This window comes from Toxorhynchites rutilus, chromosome 3, assembly GCF_029784135.1.
Source record: "Toxorhynchites rutilus septentrionalis strain SRP chromosome 3, ASM2978413v1, whole genome shotgun sequence".
Lineage (NCBI taxonomy): Eukaryota > Metazoa > Arthropoda > Insecta > Diptera > Culicidae > Toxorhynchites > Toxorhynchites rutilus.
Genome location: NC_073746.1, coordinates 265,689,482 through 265,711,063, shown reverse-complemented (window position 1 = coordinate 265,711,063; position 21,582 = coordinate 265,689,482). Strand labels below are relative to the sequence as shown.

Below are 21,582 nucleotides of genomic sequence, written 5' to 3'. Positions count from 1 at the left end.
TCAATGTATTCCATGATTGATGAAAAGTTCCACTGTGCATAGACATGAATGATAAGTGTATAATGTTTCGATATTTTTGTTTAACATGAAATCTTTCCCACTGTTACGTTGTGACAAACCTTTTCCCTGCCAGAAGAAAGGTACTTCCCTTGTATAAAAAGTCAGATCTTCATCAAGCCGAAGAATGTGGCTGACAACTCTCGGCGAACAAATGTCTCTGGATGGCAATTAAACGGATTATTTTTTCAACAGATTTTGCTCCATCACAGCGATGCGAAAATCCATACAAAAATTAGCTCGTATCTGTTTTTGTTGTATTTGTTCTTCCTCAATCCTACTGTTGTTGGTGATTAGCGACATTGTGAGCCACTTGTTCCTTGATGGAAAGATGCCAAATATATGGACCGTTTTTAAATGATGGACCCTAATGCCTATATCTTAAATCCTGATATTTTGAAAGTCTATATATTGTTTTGTTCTGAATGGAGCAAAAAATGATTTCCTGAATATGAAAATTTCACGACCGTGAGCGATTTGAACAAATCATGATAGTTGACATTTCGTTGTTACACAAAGTTCATCAAAATCGACTTTCTGCAAGTTGATGTGGCTACCTCCTAGCTTCCCTACACTGTTGAGACATTGTTCTCCTTTCCGATTTAACTTTCTGTTCCACCTTCAAAATGTTAATATTTTTGTACGTTCTTATTTTTTGTACAGAGTCCGAGTCAAGTTAATCAAATCATTGGCCATGCTTTTACACTTATTTTGATACAGAATTAATTATTCTTCCGAGCAACTGATACGAGCATGACATCACCACATCTGAATTGTAACTCATTGTCAATGATGAACAGAGTAAGTCAATACTATGAAATCATGATTTGTTACCAAAAATAAATCCAATGACGAGGCGTTATCTTGCTCCTTTATCGGAACTTGCGAAAAAAATCTAAACATCTTCCGGACGGTTTTAGTGAATAAGACACATTGATAGCAAAAAAAATAACGATGAAATTCTACGCGAATTATGAAGCGATTTTCCGCTTGTTTGCATTAGAGTAAGACGTTCGCCCCGCATCCTCGAGGATGTTCGATCAAGAAAGGCACCTGGCAGTATGCTTCACGTGCTTGCAATGAATGAAAGCTCAAATTTGATTTGAGTCATTTGAATTCCCCGACGGCTGGCGTGGTAGTGATATTTTCTCCTAAATCTTGGGCAATCTTTGTTCTTCTCCCAACGCCAGTGTATGTCGGTTTCATTGCACAGACAGACAGGACTCTGCTTTTCAGCCGACATCAAATTTTGATTGCTTTGCTGCCCTGCGGGTGAATCACGGTTGGGGAGTGATGTGTGAAGAACACAAAAAGAGAAGCGATGCAAAAGTATTTCTTATTCATTCAACAACAGCTGGATTGGTTTGCATGTTATATTTCAACAGTTACATAAATAATAGCTCACGGGAACCTTGATTGTACGAACTGGGAGCTCGGGATACCATATGAAACATCAATTGATCTAACGAAAGTAATCGATTGATCGAGATTTTTGTGATTTACAAGATCTTACACTTAGAATAACGAAGATATTGCGAACCACAATTTCAATTGTTAATCTCGAATGATATAATATCTTACGGCTAGCCGCAAGAAATTGAATCAAACCCGCGAAAGAAGGAATTTCCGCCAGATGCATATTCTCAGCCACGGATGAAGCCAGTCAAGATTGGTCCTTCAAGCCTGATTATTACTCAGGATGCGGAAATTTATCCGGAACGAAATGGAATCTCCGAAGGATTTATAAACATTCCGTTGGAATTATCATACATCGCTGCTATACTGTAAACCCACTTAACAACACCAACTTAAAGCCTCAATCCATTTTTGGAATCGGGCAGATAGGACATTTTTCGTTTGGGCAAAGCTTGCCTGTACAGATGGATCACATATTGGTTGTATGTAGTGGTGGAAATTCGTGAGCATTTTTCCTGATGATGATTCGATATACACAATTATACAAAGTGACGAAGTAAGTAAGAATACCAAGCATCGAAAATCCGAGTTAACTCACTATTTTTGATTAATGAGTACGAATGAATGCAGCAAACATTTACTCACGAATCGTTTTTTTGCAATGCCGTACCGCTCCGCTGGTTTTTTTTTCCTTTCTATTGTTACTTGGATTTCAAACAATATTCTGGCATGAGATTATTTTTGTGCAAAATCAAAAATTAAAATGCTTCAAAATGATATGTAACTTTGGTGGTGTTTCAATAATAATGAATATCGGTCACCGAGATCTGTAATCATGCCATTTGTTCATTTAGCACTAAGAATTATAAAGAGATTCTTCATCTACCAGGGTTTCCCATAGCTGGACTACAATCTACCAGCCTGATTCTATTCACGGTTTGGTCTTTATGATAACTTAATGATAAGAGATTTGTGATACCAACTAATAAAGGTGCGTCATGTCCGATCCATCCGATCAGAATAAACGAGTAGCCGGGTATTATCGTCCCGAAGTGGGGAATGCAGTGTTACCATCGACGGAGCGAAACAAACATTTTATAAGAAGCTATTCGATTGCGTTTAATCTGAAAGACCCTTTACTTATACATAGTTAAAAAAAAAGTTTATTTTTCATAATCTTGCATGTATCAAGGAAAAATAATTCCGACCAGTACTACACCCATGCAAAAATTTAATACGACCGCGAAACATAATTGTAATTCAGATTTTCAGTTAAAATACAGAATTTCCAGATTTTTTTGAATTAAATTCTAAATATTGAATTTATAGACGCCTACAATACAATACAGGTCTTTTTTATTATTCATCATCACACTCATTTAAACGATCCTATGACTAAACCGATTATGCTGTTCCTAATCTTTGTTCTACCGCTCATCAATAATGTCAGTTGCACTTTTCTATCAGAAAGTTCTCAATTTTGCGAACTTTATAATGAGAAAAGTATGTTATTGTTGATCATGTTGGGTAACTTATTTTTTGAGAGCGCTACGTGAAACGATTCGCTGATGTGGACCTTGATGTGAAAAATTTTGAAGACTTTCTGAAGAAGCCTGAAGATGTTTACGTTGGTATCGAGAAGAAAAATCTGAAAAAGTATTGGATTCAGCACGGAAGCTGAGCTTCAATTCGATTTTTTGTGACTTTTATATTGAACTCGTGAAACAGATTTCAAAGCGATTTGATTTCAGCGATTCGGTTATCAAAACTGCGACCTTGAAAACCCATAAATTTTCGTCAAACTACCAAACCTTATTGATTTGATACGCTAATACCTCAATTCGATGAAGCAGGTAATAGACAAGGCTTGGATAACGAATTCAGCTCCATAAGATTCATTCGAATCTTATGGAGCAAACATTTAGTGACTTAGATATAACTTGGTCCCGGCTGTTGGATGTGAAATGGCGTGATGAGAATTTTTTGTATCCATTGCTAATGTCGTTTGTAAGACCCTTTTTGATAAAATTCATCAGCGTGTGTTGAGCGAATACTTTCGCTTTACAATGCCAACAAAACAAATTCCGGGAATCGGTTGGCCCCCACAGTTACAGACTCTATTTGAAAGCGAAAAACTATGTATTGGCTCAAGGAGGAGTTTCAAAGATGAAATTTCAAAAAAATTGAAGGCAAACTTCAACAAAACCATGTAGAAGCATAATATAATTCAGAAGAATAAACCTTTGTATGATTTATTTGGTTGCATTGATACGACTTCAACAACCCATAAATAAGAAAAAATACATTCAAAATAAAAAAAAACCTTTATTTTCATTTTTTCCCCTTAATTTGTCGATACAGATTTTTTTTTTACTAAGAATATACAGATTTTTTAAGAAAATTTTACAGATAAAATGTGGCAACCCTGCTCCCAATAAATAAAAATAACGCGTCTCCACAATCTATCAAATCCTTTTACGATTGCCTTCTTCATGATTTTCAGTAGTTTTATAGGATAGAAATGTTTTAAAGGTTTATAAAATACACATTCTATTGGTGTCAATACGCCTCTTTTTTGAGCTAATTTTTAGTTAACCACCAAATGATTATTTGGTACGTATTCAGACCTTTTCCGGATTATAACATTTGTTTTGTTTTGTTGTCCATCGCGCGAAGCAGCAATAAAGTTTCTCTGTGAATGCTGTTCACCATTCAAATGCTCAAGAGAAGGAAATATTATGAAGAAAGTCTAAATTATTAATGAATCAATATGATCACAGTAAACTCAAGCTATGAGAAGTGCAACATTTACTTGAAAATTCGATTTTTTCATTCAAAAATGGTAATTTCTACAACTGGACAACCCAGATCATTTTTCGGACAAACCATGATCAGAGGTGGACAAAACATAAACCATTTTGAAAAAAATCGTTATATATATATATATATATATATATATATATATATATATATATATATATATATATATATATATATATATATATATATATATATATATATATATATATATATATATATATATTAACACAGCGGCGAGTTGCTGTGTTAATATATATATATATATATATATATATATATATATATATATATATATATATATATATATATATATATATATATATATATTAACACAGCGGCGAGTTGCTCGCTTGAGTAAATGCTGTACCAGTATGGGTGAATAGCGCTGAGGATATCAAAAAATGTGCTAAATGTTTATTTTGGGTGTTTGGGTATTGAGTTCAAATTTTGTATTAGTGTTTTCCTACAGATGCGTTACCCTTTTAAACTGTTGGAACGCAGCGATAGCTTGTTCAGGATTCCAGATCCAGACTTAGGACTTACGTTTTCAAATTTCGAAATTAAATTTAAAATACCGATGTTGGTTCCAGGAGCCGATTGCAATTACTGTTTTCATGTTCAGGTTTCGAAGTCACCTTCATACTATGATCTCAAAATCAAATTCCGTAATCGGATCTCAAAACATTGATCGCAAAGTTCGCAAATAATAGCAACATTGTAACATGTAATAGTTTTGAATGCACGATATATTCTTATAACGATAAATTTCAAAACAAAAATAAAACGGGCAAACGCAATGCACCAGGCAAACGTATGCCGTCTGGCACACGCTAAAGCTCGGTCGGACCTTACTAAAGGATCCTATGTTTCAAACTAACCGAGTAATCAGCGGAACACAGGTTTGCTTGTGAGAGATCGCCGCTTCTAACGGCGGGTCGGTGGCCGACTCGAATTGCTTCACCTCAACGACTCGGGGCGCCTCGATTGCTTAGCTTCGATAATTGGGAACATTAAACTAAAAGACGTAGTCCCTCGTTGAAAAACTTGCACAATTCTCAGGCGTTAATCACTCTACTCACGATGAAATGACAAATTAACAAGATAACGCACATATGAAAAAAATTGCGAACTGAAAGTCGAAACATAAGCTAATAACATTCTTCAAAAAGGCAGTTTTTCGGATAGTCTTTGTCAGATTTCTTTGTTTCGGACAGCTCTTGGGAACAGTTGTCGTTTGGATTTGGTAATTAAGATAGTCAGAGGGCTGCCCTGAAGTGTAAAATCGGAGGTGGAGGAGAGAACTGATTTGCATTTTTCAAAATAGCGTTCAGCCTTAACGAACCAAGTATAATACATTTTTAATTTAATTTATTTTCATTTATTAAGATGTTATTTTGTCAAAAATAGCAAAAGTAAGTCAATACATATCCTACTAGCTGACGCGGCAAACTTCATTCCGCCCACAACTGCTTTTCTGATTTAAATAATTTCGAACACTCACGTTCCCCGAAAATCATTTTTCTGTGCGCGATCTATATTCGCAGTATATAATCTCTTTCTTGACATATACACCTGAGGGCTGAGACACTTCAATCCTGATACTGACTGTTCAAACCCGTTGCTCTGTTCTTTAGTTGAATCGTGAGAAACGGACACCAAATCATTTTTAAGCCGTTCCAAAATACTAATGTGTTGTGTGATAATATTATATTAATAGTTAATATGAACTTGGTTCGATCTAGCTGCAAAGATAATGAGGTTTTGCGTGTACAGCAGCTACATAATTTTTTTTCTTCACTTTATTGAAAATTCTGAATCCGAAATTAATAAAAATGTGGGCTCACAGCATGAAAGGGAGGATGTTATTGAGAAAGGCTTGGTTATGGAGGACAGAAATTTAAGATAATACTCTAGGGGACATTTTAAGACCTAGTTCACTCTGGCTGAGCATTTTTTAAATTTTGTCTTCGATCATAACATATTTGAATAAGAAAGAAATGAAACAAATGAACAAATATCGGATTTTCACCAGAAGAACCTAGATTCGCCGTCGTGTGTCAAAAAACGTAAGCATGCTGATTCTCAATTTTCAGAGAAAAATCCACGTAAGCGTAATAGAAATGCAGGCAAATCATACATCAACATACTAAGGGCGGTAGTTGCGGCTAAGAAGTTTACGATTACCATTACGTATGTGGTTGTTCAAAAAATTGTTATAACAAAATGTATTTTGAGCAACGTCTGTCAGATGTCAAACAGTTTTACGAAAAAGCATCGTGGGAAACACAAACAGCATTTATTGCCAAATCAACTCGTGTTTCAATTGTTCAATGGAGGAGGGTTTCCGTTCCAGATCAGTGGAAGAAGTTGTCTCATCTTGTAAGCAAAACAAGAAAAAGTTTGTTGTCATTGAAATAACAAGCGACGATTTTTACTCCACTGAAGAGTTACAAAAGTTAATTATCAATAGAAAAAAGGATAAGCGCAAAGTCAATGTGAACTGCCTGAGTATGAAACTCATTTTTGTGGTGAAATCGAGGCCCGAAATACTTATGTTGAAGTATAGCCACGGCCCAGATGATCCATTCTTTGAGTTAGACTTGAGGAAGAGATTCACCTTTTTGATTCAAACCAAAATGGAACTTTTACATGTAAATGGGGACAGCATTTTTCGTGCGAAGTACAACGACATTCAACATCTGATGAAATATATACCTCCTGTAAACTATGAATTCTTCATAATGCTGATTCCCGATTATCAAAACATTGTTGATATTGATTACGACCTGATCAGCGACGAAGAATCTTAAGTTTTTCTCAACCATTTTAATAGTATTATTTTAGTAATGATTCAGACCAAAAATACATCCAACCACACTGAACTGAAAACTATATTCTTTAATTTTCATTCTGCCAAAGTGAACTGAGTGAATGCGTACAAAAACTAAAAGTAATTTTTTTTTGAATATTTATGTGTTATTTTACAAACATTCATAGTTCCAGTGCTTTGAAGACATCCTGCTTGTAACACGTGAGCGATAAAATAATAGAGTTGATTAGGCACGGTCAATTAGTGTGAGCCCAAACTTCAAATTGAATATCTAAAAATAATGTTTTTAACGCTTGGTTCGTTCTGGCAGAACCCCGACCATATGTACACCTCATAAACTGATATATGCTAAGTTTTCCTTGCATCCTAGTATAAAAAGTACAAGTAAATACAAGGTACAGCTGTAAATTTATACCCCGGCTATGTACTACGGCTCTTTTATGACACTACGTCAATTCGACGAGATCGTTTACATTTTACCATTATTTCTAATTGGCTTTTGTGTTCATGTAACTTTACTTCCTCTTGTGGTTCGGGGAATTCCGCGGCGGCAACATTAAATTCTGCCGAAATGATTACAGCTGAGCCGGAAAATTGCGATGGGCCTTGCGGGAACATTGACTAATGATAAAGACCACTGCACTGGCGTCACAATTTGGTAGCAATCATTTATCCAAAACATTCGCTGTTTTTCGAATGGTTACATATAAGCAGAATCTTCATGACAATGTTGTGAAAGTTGCATACACACAGTTTTTGTTCACTTGCGGGAGGGGATTTTCACACAGTTTATTATTTCGAATTGTCAGTGGAAAATCGCCGTATGTTTTCCAGCATGTAAACAACACGCTACGCCATTATGCTATTTCATTTTTGTGCAGTGATGACTAATTGTAGCCAGAGGAAGGATTGTCTTCATGACATGATGACATGATGACGGGAGAGATTAGCAAGCGGAAGGTTTTTAAAGGATACAAGTGTGGAGAGCACGTGTATGTAGGAGCATATGTGGATTAACATAATTATTCATTTCATGAGGGGTGGCTCGCTATAGAATTGAATAGGCGCTTGCTTAGGGGATTTTATGAACCATGTATGAGCTAAAAATAACACCATACTACATTGCATCCCTTAATTATTCAACGTGTAGATTAAAAATGGAACAAGCTAAAATGATGTATAGTGTGTGAAAGTACATTGAAAAGTGATGTTGAAATACACCTTATTTGGGTGGAATCATTGACTGATATTTTGTCATGCTGTCACCAATTATAAATATCGAAATGCTGCACCAAAATAATGTAATCGCAATACAAACAGATAACATTTCTACCAGCATTGATTGCTTCAATTACGGTGTATGGATAGTCTGAATTTCCTGTTCAACATGCTTACATATGTTGGCAGTTTTTCGCCGGCTGGTTGCAATAATTGAAACATTCCAATCATTGAGTCCATCGACATGTGTGCTCATGTCAACAGATGGCACACATAGTAAAAGTGATTATTCTGACTGATGGTGAGCTGATTTTATCACCCGCGTGCTGTTGTTTATCGATAAATAATGATAGAAAACAAAGAGCCGGGAGGATTCAAGATAAACACGGTAATTCGTCAATGCTTCAGCTGTACAAACTTTGAAACCGGAAAACTTTGAGACAACTTTCCTGCTTTGTTGAGTTTACCTGAGGTCTAAGCGATTTATAGGATTATGAATGATTTGAAGAGGGGTTTGACATAAACAATGTAACAACGAAAATAGCACTAAATTAGGTACGGTGAAAACAACTTAAAGCATGTCTTCAATAGGTTTGTTCCGCGGTAGATTTATTCGAATAACGAATTTATAATACGCTCACCTCATGAAAAAAATACAATTGTTGAATGGGTCAAATCGTATGGAACAGCATACATTACAGACCATTGGTTGTACATTGTTTTCGTTTCTGCTCTCATAAATCCGCATTGTCCGTGGGAATATTCTTCTTCTGTGAGGGATGCCAATTGATTATGGATACCAACAGGGCGAAGCATATTCAATCATCACTGAGGAATACTTTTTAACATGGTGTACTTTTCCTGTACGGTTCGCTTCTGGTTAATACAATGTGCTGTATAATGTACCACAGAGAGCTACAACATTCCCGGGATTTCGGACGTTGGCGTCGATGTGAGAATGCTGTTTATTCTCCTTCGTTCCGTATTGTACGACGGTTTGGTTGTTCACTATCTGGTTGAAAACGTGAACCATACATGCATCATTGGGCTTAACTTTGACAGGACATTTAACGTGGGGCTTGGAAAGTTCACTGTAATGGAAGCTGCTGTCAGAAAGTTGTTTTTTATAAAGCAACATGAACTGTTACAAATATTCATTTGAAAGATTTAAAAATCATTCCAATCGTTACTACTTTCAGAAATCAAGGCTCAGAAGTAGATGGACATGTAAAATTTTAAGCGGTCTTTGGACCATTGAAAAACTGGTTTGTATAAAATATCTTTGACTAAGTCGCTTTTACATTTCTAATGGTATTATCTGAAGATGGAAGTAAATTACACCATGAACATTACATGAAAAATCATGAATGGTGAAAATATCATAACCGATAACCATTAGGGTTTATTTTCGCGTTTTTTCCTCTTCAAGTAGCAAAATCCAAACTCACTGATGATCAATTGAAGTGTTCAAAACCAGATTTCTTCATTCGAATTTATGTTCATTGCGTTTATTATTTAGATTGAACTAGTTTTTTCATAGTTTTGGGTCGGAAAATGAAAATCGAAAATGATCTTGAAACGATTCTCACCCTAAAATGGAAATGATCATACTAATGAAAAAATAAAAAATACGGGCTATTATTTTGAGAACCAATTGATAATTATTCGTTATTTCAGACATTATCTATAGAAGTTTCTGTGTGTTAAGGATTGCGAACGATAGGCCCTTTGAATCGGGTCCACATCAAGTCGGCGCCGAAAATAATCGACGCACTGTATTGATTGTCAACGATAACTGACATGTGACATATACCTAAATGAGATAATCCGAAAAAAAGAAACGATGTGCTAACGCTGAATCAATTGCTAATGAAAAGCTCCATTGTTCTTTGAATTATAAAAAGTGAATTTAACATTAAATATTGGGTTCTTAGAGTTTATATTTCATTATATATATTGATTTGTAAGTACAGCTGATTGAATATTCATGGATTCAATATAAATTATTTGGTAACTTTGTTCACAGCTTTTTAACCTAATAACTGCAATATTTCTGAAAAGCTAATTGGATCAAATAGTAAAGAAACTAATTTGTAAGTGCTCCAAAATTGTTTATTTGATAAACGCTAAATAAATACTATTTTCCAGTCGAGTTCACCGAAAACCCGAACTACGAAACAGTTTTTTTTAACATTCTCGAAAATTACGGCATCCAATAAGATTCCAGCCAGTCATGAGCAGTTCAGAGATGCAGTCTCCCAGTAACTGCAAGACCTGCAATCGGCCGGACCATGCCGAGGATATGGTTGCATGTGATATGTGTGGAACCTGGTTTCACTACACCTGTGCAGGGGTGCAAGCCTCTATTTGCGACAAACCATGGTATTGCGGCCATTGTTCTTGCCGATGCGATAGCACTAGTAGTTCAGCGATATATGTGCACTCTGGAAGCTCTAGTGCTCGTTTGCGACTGAAACATCTCGAAGAAACGAAGGCGCTCGACGATCGTCTTCTTCTACAACAAGCAGATCGAGAACGAGTTTTTTTAGACGATAAGCATCAGTTGGAAGCTGAAATTCAGACAGAAAGGCAACTCAGAGGAAGTACTTCGAGTTTTAGAAGCCGAAACAGTGCCAGAAGTCGACGTAGCTACAGGAGCGAGCTACGAACCGTAGTCAACCAATTTCTAGATACACCAGTGAAAGCTGTGGATCCACAACCTGGCGCGTCAACATCCACTCCTGTTGAATCAATCGGGAACGTGGTGCTAGCGGTTCCAGATAAGCGTGATCTTCCACCCGTTCAGCAGTTACCTTCTCGCGACCATCCAGCGGTAGTCCAGGAAGTTGCCGTTCAGCCTGTATTTACCCAATCCAGCGTCGACCAAGCCACAGTGATGCATCCACCGAGAAGTCATTTGCAAACCATCGTTGCGCCTGTCGTATCGATAGCAACAACCGTTCTGCCGCAAACGGCGACAAGTACTGATGTAATCCATCCGTCTGTGCAATAATTTTCAGTACCACTTCACAACGCCTTACAACAGGGTCAACAGAAACAACATCCACCTCGTCAGACAAAAGGAAAATTTCCACCGACAACACAGTGAGGTTCGAAGGAGTCCGCGATACTAGTTACGAATCCAGTGGATAGTCACGTTTCTATGCAAGTCCATAATGAAGGCAAGTTCCAAGTGGAAGAAATCGATACGCAGCAAACAAGGAGACAGCTACAGTTTTATAAGCCAACACTCAACCAAAATGTTTCATCACAACCAGCTTTATCCTTTTTTACCCAGTGGCCGCAGAACGCAAATGTGAGTTTCATGCAGCAGTTCCCAATGGCCAACCAAATTCCAGTTGTACAACCGAATAACTCTTCTTATCCGATGAGTTTCTACCAACCGTCGTATTATCCTATGCCACGCAGCAATCGAGTACGGGTGCAGGAGCTGCACCAGCAACCTACGCATCGCACATCCAGCATAATTTAGGGCATGCCACTCAGCATCCACTGCCGGAACGAAGTTCGAGTTTCTACCATACACACGTCGGTGAAGGAATATTAACGGCACAACAATTGGCTGCACGTCAAGTGGTATCACGTGAGCTGCCCAAATTCTAAGGCGATCCTCTTGAGTGGCCAATGTTCATTAACGCATTTGAGTCTACTACGACTATGTGTGGGATTCAACCAGACGAAAATCTGGCTAGGCTGCAAAAGAGCCTGGTAGGTAATGCCATGGAGAAGGTTCAGAGCATACTAACACTGCCAGCGGCAATTCCCGAGATCATTGCTGTAGAGTATAGAGAATGATAATTTAAAATGTATCACTTTATTCCTCAGAGGTCATTTGGCGGTTGAATAAACAAAATAAAAGAATAATAATAAGAAGAAGATATATGAGTAACATGCCATGAGAACAACAGACCAATCAGAAGAAGGAACGCGGGTAAGCCATGCTATAAAAGCGGGTGCATTTCGGCGCTGCGATTATTCTTACAACGGACGTGGAACGAGCAACACCTAGCAGTGCTAGCAGCAGCAACAACAACGAGGATTGGCACCGACCCGAGCAACAAGCAGTTGAGCTGGGCATCACATCGGTCTACTTTTAGCAGCGGCAGCAGCAGCGGAGTAATTCCGTGCGACCAGAAATTGGGCTGGGCGTCGCATCGGTCTCCCTCAGCGATAGTGAATCGGATTGGGCGTCGTATCGGTCTGCTTATAGCAGCACCGAAGTGATTCCGTGCAGCCAGCGATTGAGCTGAGCGTCGCATCGGTCTCCTTCAACGGTAGTGAATCTAATTGGCCTTCGAATCGATCTGCTTTTAGTAGCAGCATTCGATACCGAAGCTGATCCGAGCGATCACAATGGACGATCATCCAGGCGGTCGCGACAATTGCAACACTACGCGACGAATGCGGTCGACCAGAACAATTGTTTACTTGTGAAATTTCGACATGCGCCTCCACCCAACGTTAACAAGCTCGATACGCTTATAAACTTTGGCAGAGAAGTCAGAAATTTGGTGACCTTTGTCGAAGGTGCCAATTTGCGTGAGCATCTTGCAAATCCAATGTTGCTGTCAGAGCTGGTAGGGAAGCTACCTCCAAGTATTCGACTGGATTGGGGACTTCACCAGCAGAAAGAAGGCCGAGTTACGCTAAAAGCATTTAGTGATTACATAACCTCTATCAAAAGTGCTGCATGCAAAGTTTCAATGCCGACTGAATACCATCAAGACGATAATCGGCGAGGCAAGAAGGAGAAAGGTGGCTTTGTTAATGCACACTCCGTTGAGGAGAAGAATGGGATCCCGCCATCAAGTTTGAAGAAGGAATATCAAGTAAAATCCAAAACATACTTGACTAAGTCATGTCCTGCGTGCAATAGAAGCGACCACAAACTTCGAACCTGCGATAAATTTATTGGCTTCAATATGGATCAAAAAAGACGTTTGGTTGATCAGTGCAAACTATGCCAACGTTGCCTGGGAAGCCACGGAAAGTGGTCATGCAGATCGAAGCAATCATGCGAAATAGATGGTTGTGAAGAATCCCATCATCGATTGCTTCACCCAGTAATCGCCAAACCGATTATCACTGTACCAAAAGCTGGTTCGTCCGGAATTATTTCGGCTCACTGTTCTCGCCAATATGGCGTGCTGTTCAAGGTGATTCCTGTCGTTCTGTCCAGCAATGGGAAATCAGTCTCAACCTTTGCATTCCTGGACGACGGATCGAATGTCACGCTGATGGAAGAGGAAATTGCTGATGAGCTTGGTTTAATCGGAAATATCAGTTCGCTGTGTATTCAGTGGACAGGAAGCGTAACCAGAAAAGAGCCAAAATCCAAGCAAGTGGAGCTACGCATCTCTGGCGTCAAATGTAAAACAGATTATGCCACCTCAGGCGTCCAAACGGTACCTCGTCTTGACTTACCGAAACAAAGTCTCGATTACGGAGAACTATCCAAGCAGTTTCCACACCTAAAAGGTCTTCCTATTTAAAACTTTTCTAATGCAGTGCCACGGATTCTGATAGGCTTAGATAATGCAACGCTGAAATTAACTCTAGACAAACGAGAGAGACACAGCGGAGAACCAATAGCAGCCAAAACGCGGCTAGGGTGGACCATATTTGGAGGTGGCCAACTGGGCACGAAGAATATCGATCACGCAATGTTTCATATTTGTAAATGCGATGCGGATGAAGCGCTTCACGATCTCGTCAACAGCTACTTTGCCGTAGAAACTATGGGGGTAAATTCTTTGCCACTTTTAGAGTCATCCGAAGATCAACGAGCCAGGCAGATCTTAGCGGAGAATACCAGGCGGACTAAATCCGGAAGATTTGAATGTGGTCTTCTGTGGAAGAGTGATAACTTTGAGTTCCCCTGCAGCTACAGAATGGCTGAAAGGCGCTTAGTTTGCTTGGAGAAAAAATTTGCCAAGAATCTAGTGCTGAAATCGAAAGTGATAGACCAAATTGAGGAATATCTGGAGCGCGGATATGCACACATAGCTAACGAAGACGAGCTTCAAAATTCAGATCCACGCCGCGTCTGGTATCTTCCCTTGGGAATTATACAGAATCATCGTAAACCCGAGAAATTTCGCCTTGTATGGGACGCAGCGGCACGTGTAGGAGACATATCGCTCAATTCGATGTTACTCGTGGGTCCAGATCTCTTGACTCCACTGCTGAAGGTAATCTGCGGATTTCGGCAACGACAATTTGTTGCAGTAGGCGATGTTTGCCAAATGTTTCACCAGTTGCTGGTAAAACAAAGTGATTGACAAGCACAAAGATTCCTGTTTCGATCCGATCCTGAACAATCGCCTACAGTTTACGCCATGGACGTTGTCATCTTCGGGGCGTCATGTTCCCCATGTTTGGCGCAGCATATTAAAAACACTAATGCCAAGGAATATGAGAGAACACACCCGGAAGCGGCATCAGCGATTATCAACAATACTTATGTCGATGATTTCTTGATTAGTAGAGACACCGTAGATGAAACTGTACAGATAGTAGAGGAGGTAAGATTTATTTTCGATAAGGCCGGCTTCGGGATTAGGAACTGGCAGTCAAATTCCGAGGAGATTCTTCGACGGGTCGGGGTCACGATCGATGAAACAGCGAAATGTTTTTCAGTGGAGAAATCTACAATAGCCGAACGAGTGCTGGGGATGACATGGCATCCTAAAGACGACTTGTTCGTATTTGAAACACAGTTCCGGGAAGACCTTCTTCCGCTCCTATCGGGAAACATCGTTCCCACCAAAAGACAAGTGTTTCGGGTGGTAATGAGCCATTTCGACCCACTAGGCATCGTAGCCACCTATACCGTGCACGGGAAAATTCTAATTCAGAACGTGTGGCGGTCCGGCGTAAAATGGGATGACCCTATAACAGTGGAAGATTTGAAGGAATGGCAGCGTTGGGTGAGACTAGTTCCAAATCTGATGCAGGTTCAAATCCCGAGATGCTATTTTCCGCATTATATTCAGGGCAGTTACGACTCACTCGAACTTCATGTTTTTGTCGATGCCAGCTTAATGGCCTACTGTGCTGCTGCTTACTTCAGGATAATCGAAAATGGTTCCCCTCGTTGCGCTCTAGTAGCGGCAAAGACGAAGGTTACTCCTTTGAAACCTCAATCTGTCCCACGCAACGAATTAAGTGCTGGAGTGATTGGAGTGAGACTCCTTAGAAGCATTCAGGAGAATCACTCAATACCAGTCCAGAAACGCTACATGTGGACTGACTCAACGACCGTAGTTGCATGGTTGAGAGCAGATCCTCGTACCGGCAATTTGTAGCCTTTCGGGTCGCGGAAATTCAGTCGGAAACAAGCGTTAATGAGTGGCACTACGTTCCAACGAACCTTAATATCGCTGACAAGGGTACCAAGTGGGGACCTGGCCCTTGTTTCAGCCCTGAAAGCTCGTGGTTTACGGGGCCAGCATTTTTACATCGACCGGACATTGATTGGCCACGTCAACCGATTAAATTTTCGGAGCCACAACATGAAATCAAAGCTGTTCAACATCATGCGGTGGTTTGGGATTCAACTATCGACTGTACAAAGTTTTCTCGCTGGGAGGATCTAGTAAAAAATCTAAGCTACTTGCATCACTTTGTCCATCGTTGTCGAACCAAAAATCGGGTAGCGACTGGAAACCGGATTGCAGTATTGCAACAGAGCGATTATGCAGCGGCAGAAACAAGCGTTTGGTGGGTAATTCAGAATGCGGAATATTCTACCGAGATCTCCATTCTGCGCAAAAATTCTGATCTTCCGGATTACGAACGTAGGTTGTTGAAAAAAAGTAGTCCAATCGGAAAGCTGTCACCATATTTAGACGACGAAGGCGTGCTGCGTATGCGTAGTCAAATCAATGGGACTTCTATCCATTTTTCTTTCGAATTTCAAAATCCGGTGATACTCCCTAGAAAGAACCACGCCATTAATCTACTAATTCTCAAATACCATCAACGTTATGGTCACGCTAATATTGATACTGCCGTCAACGAGTTGCGCCAAAGGTTTCACATACCCAAAATTCGTTCTGTAGCAAAGGAGGTTGTGAAACAATGTATGTGGTGTAAAATTTATCGAGCAAAACCAACCGAGCCGAAGATGGCTATTCTACCACAGCCTAGAGTGACACCTTATGTTCGCCCGTTTACCTTCACTGGTCTAGATTATTTTGGGCGGATCGTGAAGCGTCGTCGTAGTAATGAGAAACGATGGGTGGCACTTTTCACGTGCTTGACCATACGAGCTGTACACGTTGAAGTAGTGCACACGTTATCTGCTGAATCCTGTAGACTGGCGATTCGCCGTTTCATATCCCGGAGAGGTGCACCGCAACAAATATTCAGCGATAACGGTACCAATTTCCGGGGAGCTGCTCGCGTGATTTCCGATGAGATAAAAGTTCTTAATAAGCAATTAGCCACCACATTCACCAATGCAGAAATTGAGTGGATTTTCAATCCACCTTCCGCTCCCCATATGGGCGGTGTGTGGGAGCGGAAAGTACGCTCAACAAACGCGCTCAAATCTTTGCACCATAAGCAAAAAATAAACGATGAGGAGTTAATGACACTTTTATCAGAAGCTGAAATGATAGTCAACTCCCATCCTCTGGCATTTGTACCGCTGGAAGATACAACCCAAGAAGCTATTACCCCGAACAACATCCTACTTGCGAGCTCGAGTAGTACCAACACTTCATCAGGGATACCTGTAAATGAGGTAATCTCCTTGAGAGTAAATTGGAAGATGATGCAACAAATTCTGAATCAGTTCAGGAAGCGATGGATTCAAGGCTACCTGCCAACCATAGCTCGTCGCACCAAGTGGTTCAACGATGTTCGCCCGCTTCAAATTGACGATCAGGTGGTCATCGTAGACGAAACGGTTCGTAACGGATGGTTACGGGGCCGTATTGTGAAAGTTTATACAGCGTGTGATGGGCAAGTAAGGAAGGTCGATATTCAAACTTCCTCTGGAGTGTTCCAGAGACCAGCAATCAAAGTAGCTTTGTTAGACGTCCTGCAGAGTAGTAAGGCCGTTTCAAAATCAGGCATTACGGGTCGGGGTGTTAAGGATTGCGAACGATAGGCCCGGGTCCACATCAAGTCGGCGCCGAAAATAATCGACGCGCTGTGTTGATTGTCAACGATAACTGACATGTGACATATACCTAAATGAGATAATCCGAAGAAAAGAAACGATGTGCTAACGCTGAATCAATAGCTAATGAAAAGCTCCATTGTTCTTTGAATTATAAAAAGTGAATTTAACATTAAATATTAGGTTCTTAGAGTTTATATTTCATTATATATATTGATTTGTAAGTACAGCTGATTGAATATTCATGAATTCAATATGAATTATTTGGTAACTTTGTTCACAGCTATTTAACCTAATAACTGCAATATTTCTGAAAAGCTAATTGGATCAAATAGTAAAGAAACTAATTTGTAAGTGCTCCAAAATTGTGTATTTGATAAACGCTAAATAAATACTATTTTCCAGTCGAGTTCACGGAAAACCCGAACTACGAAACAGTTTTTTTAACACTGTGTGTTAGATGAAAAATGGAATGTTTCAACAAGAGGTGTAGCAATCGTTTTTCAAAATTGATTTTCGATCCCAGCAAATGAAAGTTGTACTGGTAAACTTGCTTTCTTTTAGGTAAAATTTTCAACTTCAACTTTTTTCAACATCGTATCAAAAATTCAAGGATACATTTTTGTTCTATTTTTGACGTAGGACTACGTCTAACCGGAAGATATAGGGGGTGAAATGGAAATCTAGGCACTGAACAAGTAGGAAAAAATGCAAGATTTGGAACGCTTATAACTCGAGCATTTCTCAATAGATCGCAAAGGTTTTTGCATCAATTGATAGGAAATATATCTACGCATCTATCATAACGAATAACATTTCATTTTTCTTGAGATAAATAATTGAATAATTGTGAAATATCAACCATTGTCCAAATACACTATGTGCCCATTTTTGATTGGTCCATTTTGTGCTCCTCAAATCGTACCGACCAAAACGGGCAACCAGAGCAGCAGCGAAATAGAATGAAGCACGATTGGAAAGGAAAAAGAAAAAAATGAGGGAAACATTGGTCGCAGTCTCACACATGCGTAATTCTCGAGCCAGCCAGTCAGCTTAAAAATCCCCGCTCCGCTGCCGTAACGATCATTCTCATCCGAACCGTACACCACATCGTTTCGCATCACCTCACATCAACAAACCAACACAAGCAGCCATGGTTGGATATGGCAAAGGAGGAAAAGTGAAGGGAAAGGCAAAATCCCGCTCGAACCTTGATCTGGAGTTCCCGCTCGTGTTGATCTGGAGTTCCCCGCAAGGGTAGCTAGGCCGAGCGCGTTAGTACCAGTGTACCAGTCCACCTAGCCGGCGTTATATAGCTTCGGCCGCCGAAGTGATCGAGTTAGCTGGCAAAGCTGCTCGCGACGATAAGAAAACCTGCATTCGGAACAGAACACATTCGGTTCGGTGGACATCAAGACAACAGGCAGTTGCAGCGAGTGGCGAGTGGCAAACGCAATCGCAAAACGGCATCAGGTAGCAGAAGAAAAAAGTTTGTTTATACAAACTGCTTTGGTGGCAAATCCAGAACAAGGCGGCATCGAGGGCGTTCGAAATGGTTTTTTTCAAAACCACGAGTACTAAGTTTTCTAAATTGGAACCATTCCATAAAACAAGGCGCTTTTCAGGGCCATTAAACCTTCCACAAAAGAGTTTAGGAAATAAAGTTCAATGCTTTCTAAAACATTATCCAAAATAATAATAAAACACAAATTGATGTTTTCATAATTTGTTTGCCAGTATTTGATGAGTATGTGAATTTGGCAGTTGTTCTGAGCTTATTGATAGTTGGGGACTTTCCTGATTATTCAATTTTCACCAATTCTTAAATTGTTTCGAGATTGAAAGTACAGTAATCTACAATTAGTTCGACATTTAGCTAATTGGACGGACATGTAATGTGACTTATTTAGTTGGACATTTTTGTAAACATAGAGATCCAAATTATGATCCCACATTGAAAGTCGACACTGTACCACTGTCATCGCAAATGTTCAATTACAGGTTAAAATTACCTCCAATCCGACACTGAGTAGTGGTAATGCGACGTGTCATTGAATGTAATTTACTGTAAAATATGTCACAAGCTGGATGGGAAGAAATTTTCCAACTGTGAAAACTGTGGCGAGTGACAACAAATCGCTAAACAGGAAGGTTTAGCCGAACAAGATGGGGATATCGAGTGATAACAAAACAATAAACTCTTTAGACTTTTTGTGATCCTGAAAAGGACCCTTTTTAGTCTGTATGTGAATCCAACGAGCGAACAAATCGTAATGAATGTATTTTTCTTCTTCTTCTTTCTTTGTTTTTAAGAGGCTTTAAACTTTGCAGTTCATTCGCCTCTAGTCCAGTGAAGAGCCACAAAACCAGCCCAGAGGGGACTGGCGAAAGGGAAACCAAAAAAATCACTCATCAGATCTGTCCGCTCGACCCTCGGTTAAAGAAGAAGGTAGGAAGGGATCCTATGCTTCATAAGATATTTAATATATGCTGTAAAGAAAAGTAAAAATTTACTGATCCGAGGACCAAAGCATTAACGAAGCACAAGTGACCCAGCGATAGGCGTGTTCCAAAGCCAAAAAACAAAACGGCCCTTCTCAGGAGGATAGGAAGGAAAGGAGAGGAAAGGATTTGGGTGGGATTAGTGGATTGGGAGGGGGTGGGAGTGGTATGGGAAGGAAAGAGGGGAGGAGTGGGTGTGGGGTGGGGTGAAATGAAATGAAATACAGTTTGAATAGATAATAAAATATAGTGGTTTTGAATTTAATGGTATATAGTATAGCTGAAAAATGGAGAGGTTTATTTAATGAATTTATCCTCCTTGGTGAGTGTGGCAGTAGGAATAGGAAGTTGATTAAAGTATAATGTAATGGATAGAAGATAGATGTGGGTATGAAATTATATATTATATTATTTGTTATTTATTATTATTGAATGCGTGTATATACATGTATGAATACCTTCCTTCCGACCCGTACATACATGTGTATACACACATAAACACGCATACATGACTGTGAAGTGGCGAACTTTAATAAGCAATTTCCAAGGTATTTAGTATTTCGGTTTAGATTTTACCAAAGAAGTCGGTTTCTTTCAGAAACGCAATTAAATTGGTTTCTTGGGTCTCGTCTCTACTGAGGATATCTCGGAGACTCTGACCTATGTTGTGTCGGACTCGAGCATCTTTGGTATGTTGACATTCAAGTAAAAGGTGGCTAACGGAAACCGGAGCTTCGTTGCAAGCACATTGGGGTTTTTCGGCTCTGCAGAACAAGTGTGAGTGGGTGAAGTTAGTGTGCCCAATTCGAAGACGGGTAAGGACTTGCCTTTCCTTACTATTGAGACGGTCCTCCCAAGGAAGAGTGGAATTTTTAATTTGAAGAAGATGGGTGGGACGGCCGTTTATCCAACCTATGTCCCAGCTTTCACGGACTTGCTGTTTTACCCAGCGGACAATGTCAGATGGAGGACAGGGCATGTCTGGGGGTTCTATTTTGCTGCCCTTGCCGGCCAGTATGTCGGCGGCTGTGTTTCCGCGGATTCCTGAGTGACCAGGGACCCAGCAGAAGGAGATGTTTTTATTTGAAGCAGCCTCTTCTGTTTGCTTAATCCATGGGTGTTTGCTGTTTCCACTTAGAAGATCGTTGAGACAGCTAGCTGAGTCTGAGAATATTGTGGTAGGAAGAAACTCATGGGTGCATTCTTGGGTAGCTATTAAAAGGGCGAAAGCTTCCGCACTGAAGATGGAGCATTGCGGTGGAAGAGAAAAGCTACCAGTGTATCTACTCTCAAAGATTCCACATCCAACTCCATCGGCACTGACTGAACCATCTGTGTATACCTGGTGGTTGATTTGAAAATTGGATGCAACGAGGTTATTGAAGCAGGCTTTGACTTTTGGAGAAGGGTCTCCCGCTCGAACTGTCTTGAGAAGTTCAAGGTTAATGTTCGGCGGTTTGACGTTCCAATTTCTTCCCGTCGCAGATGAACGTTCACATATATCGGGAAGATCTTTGTTCGTGAGATTTTTGAACCATGTTTTAGCTCTATGTATTAATGGGACATTGTGGTCGCTTTCGGGGAGTGA

At 39.8% G+C, this 21,582-nt stretch overlaps 2 protein-coding genes across 2 annotated transcripts in view; both read left to right on the top strand.

Moving 5' to 3' along the window:
* LOC129777414 (uncharacterized) overlaps positions 1-21,582 on the top strand; it is a 116,065-nt gene that overhangs the window by 26,459 nt on the left and 68,024 nt on the right. The gene's annotated exons all lie outside the window — the stretch shown is intronic.
* On the top strand, positions 16,491-17,480 carry LOC129774195 (uncharacterized). Its single transcript, XM_055777900.1, has one exon. It carries the CDS (start codon positions 16,491-16,493, stop codon positions 17,478-17,480), a length of 990 nt encoding a protein of 329 aa, XP_055633875.1.

Coding starts and splice junctions, on each gene's coding strand:
- LOC129774195 (XM_055777900.1), top strand. CDS start 16,491: ATGGCTATTCTACCACAGCCTAGAGTGACACCTTATGTTCGCCCGTTT.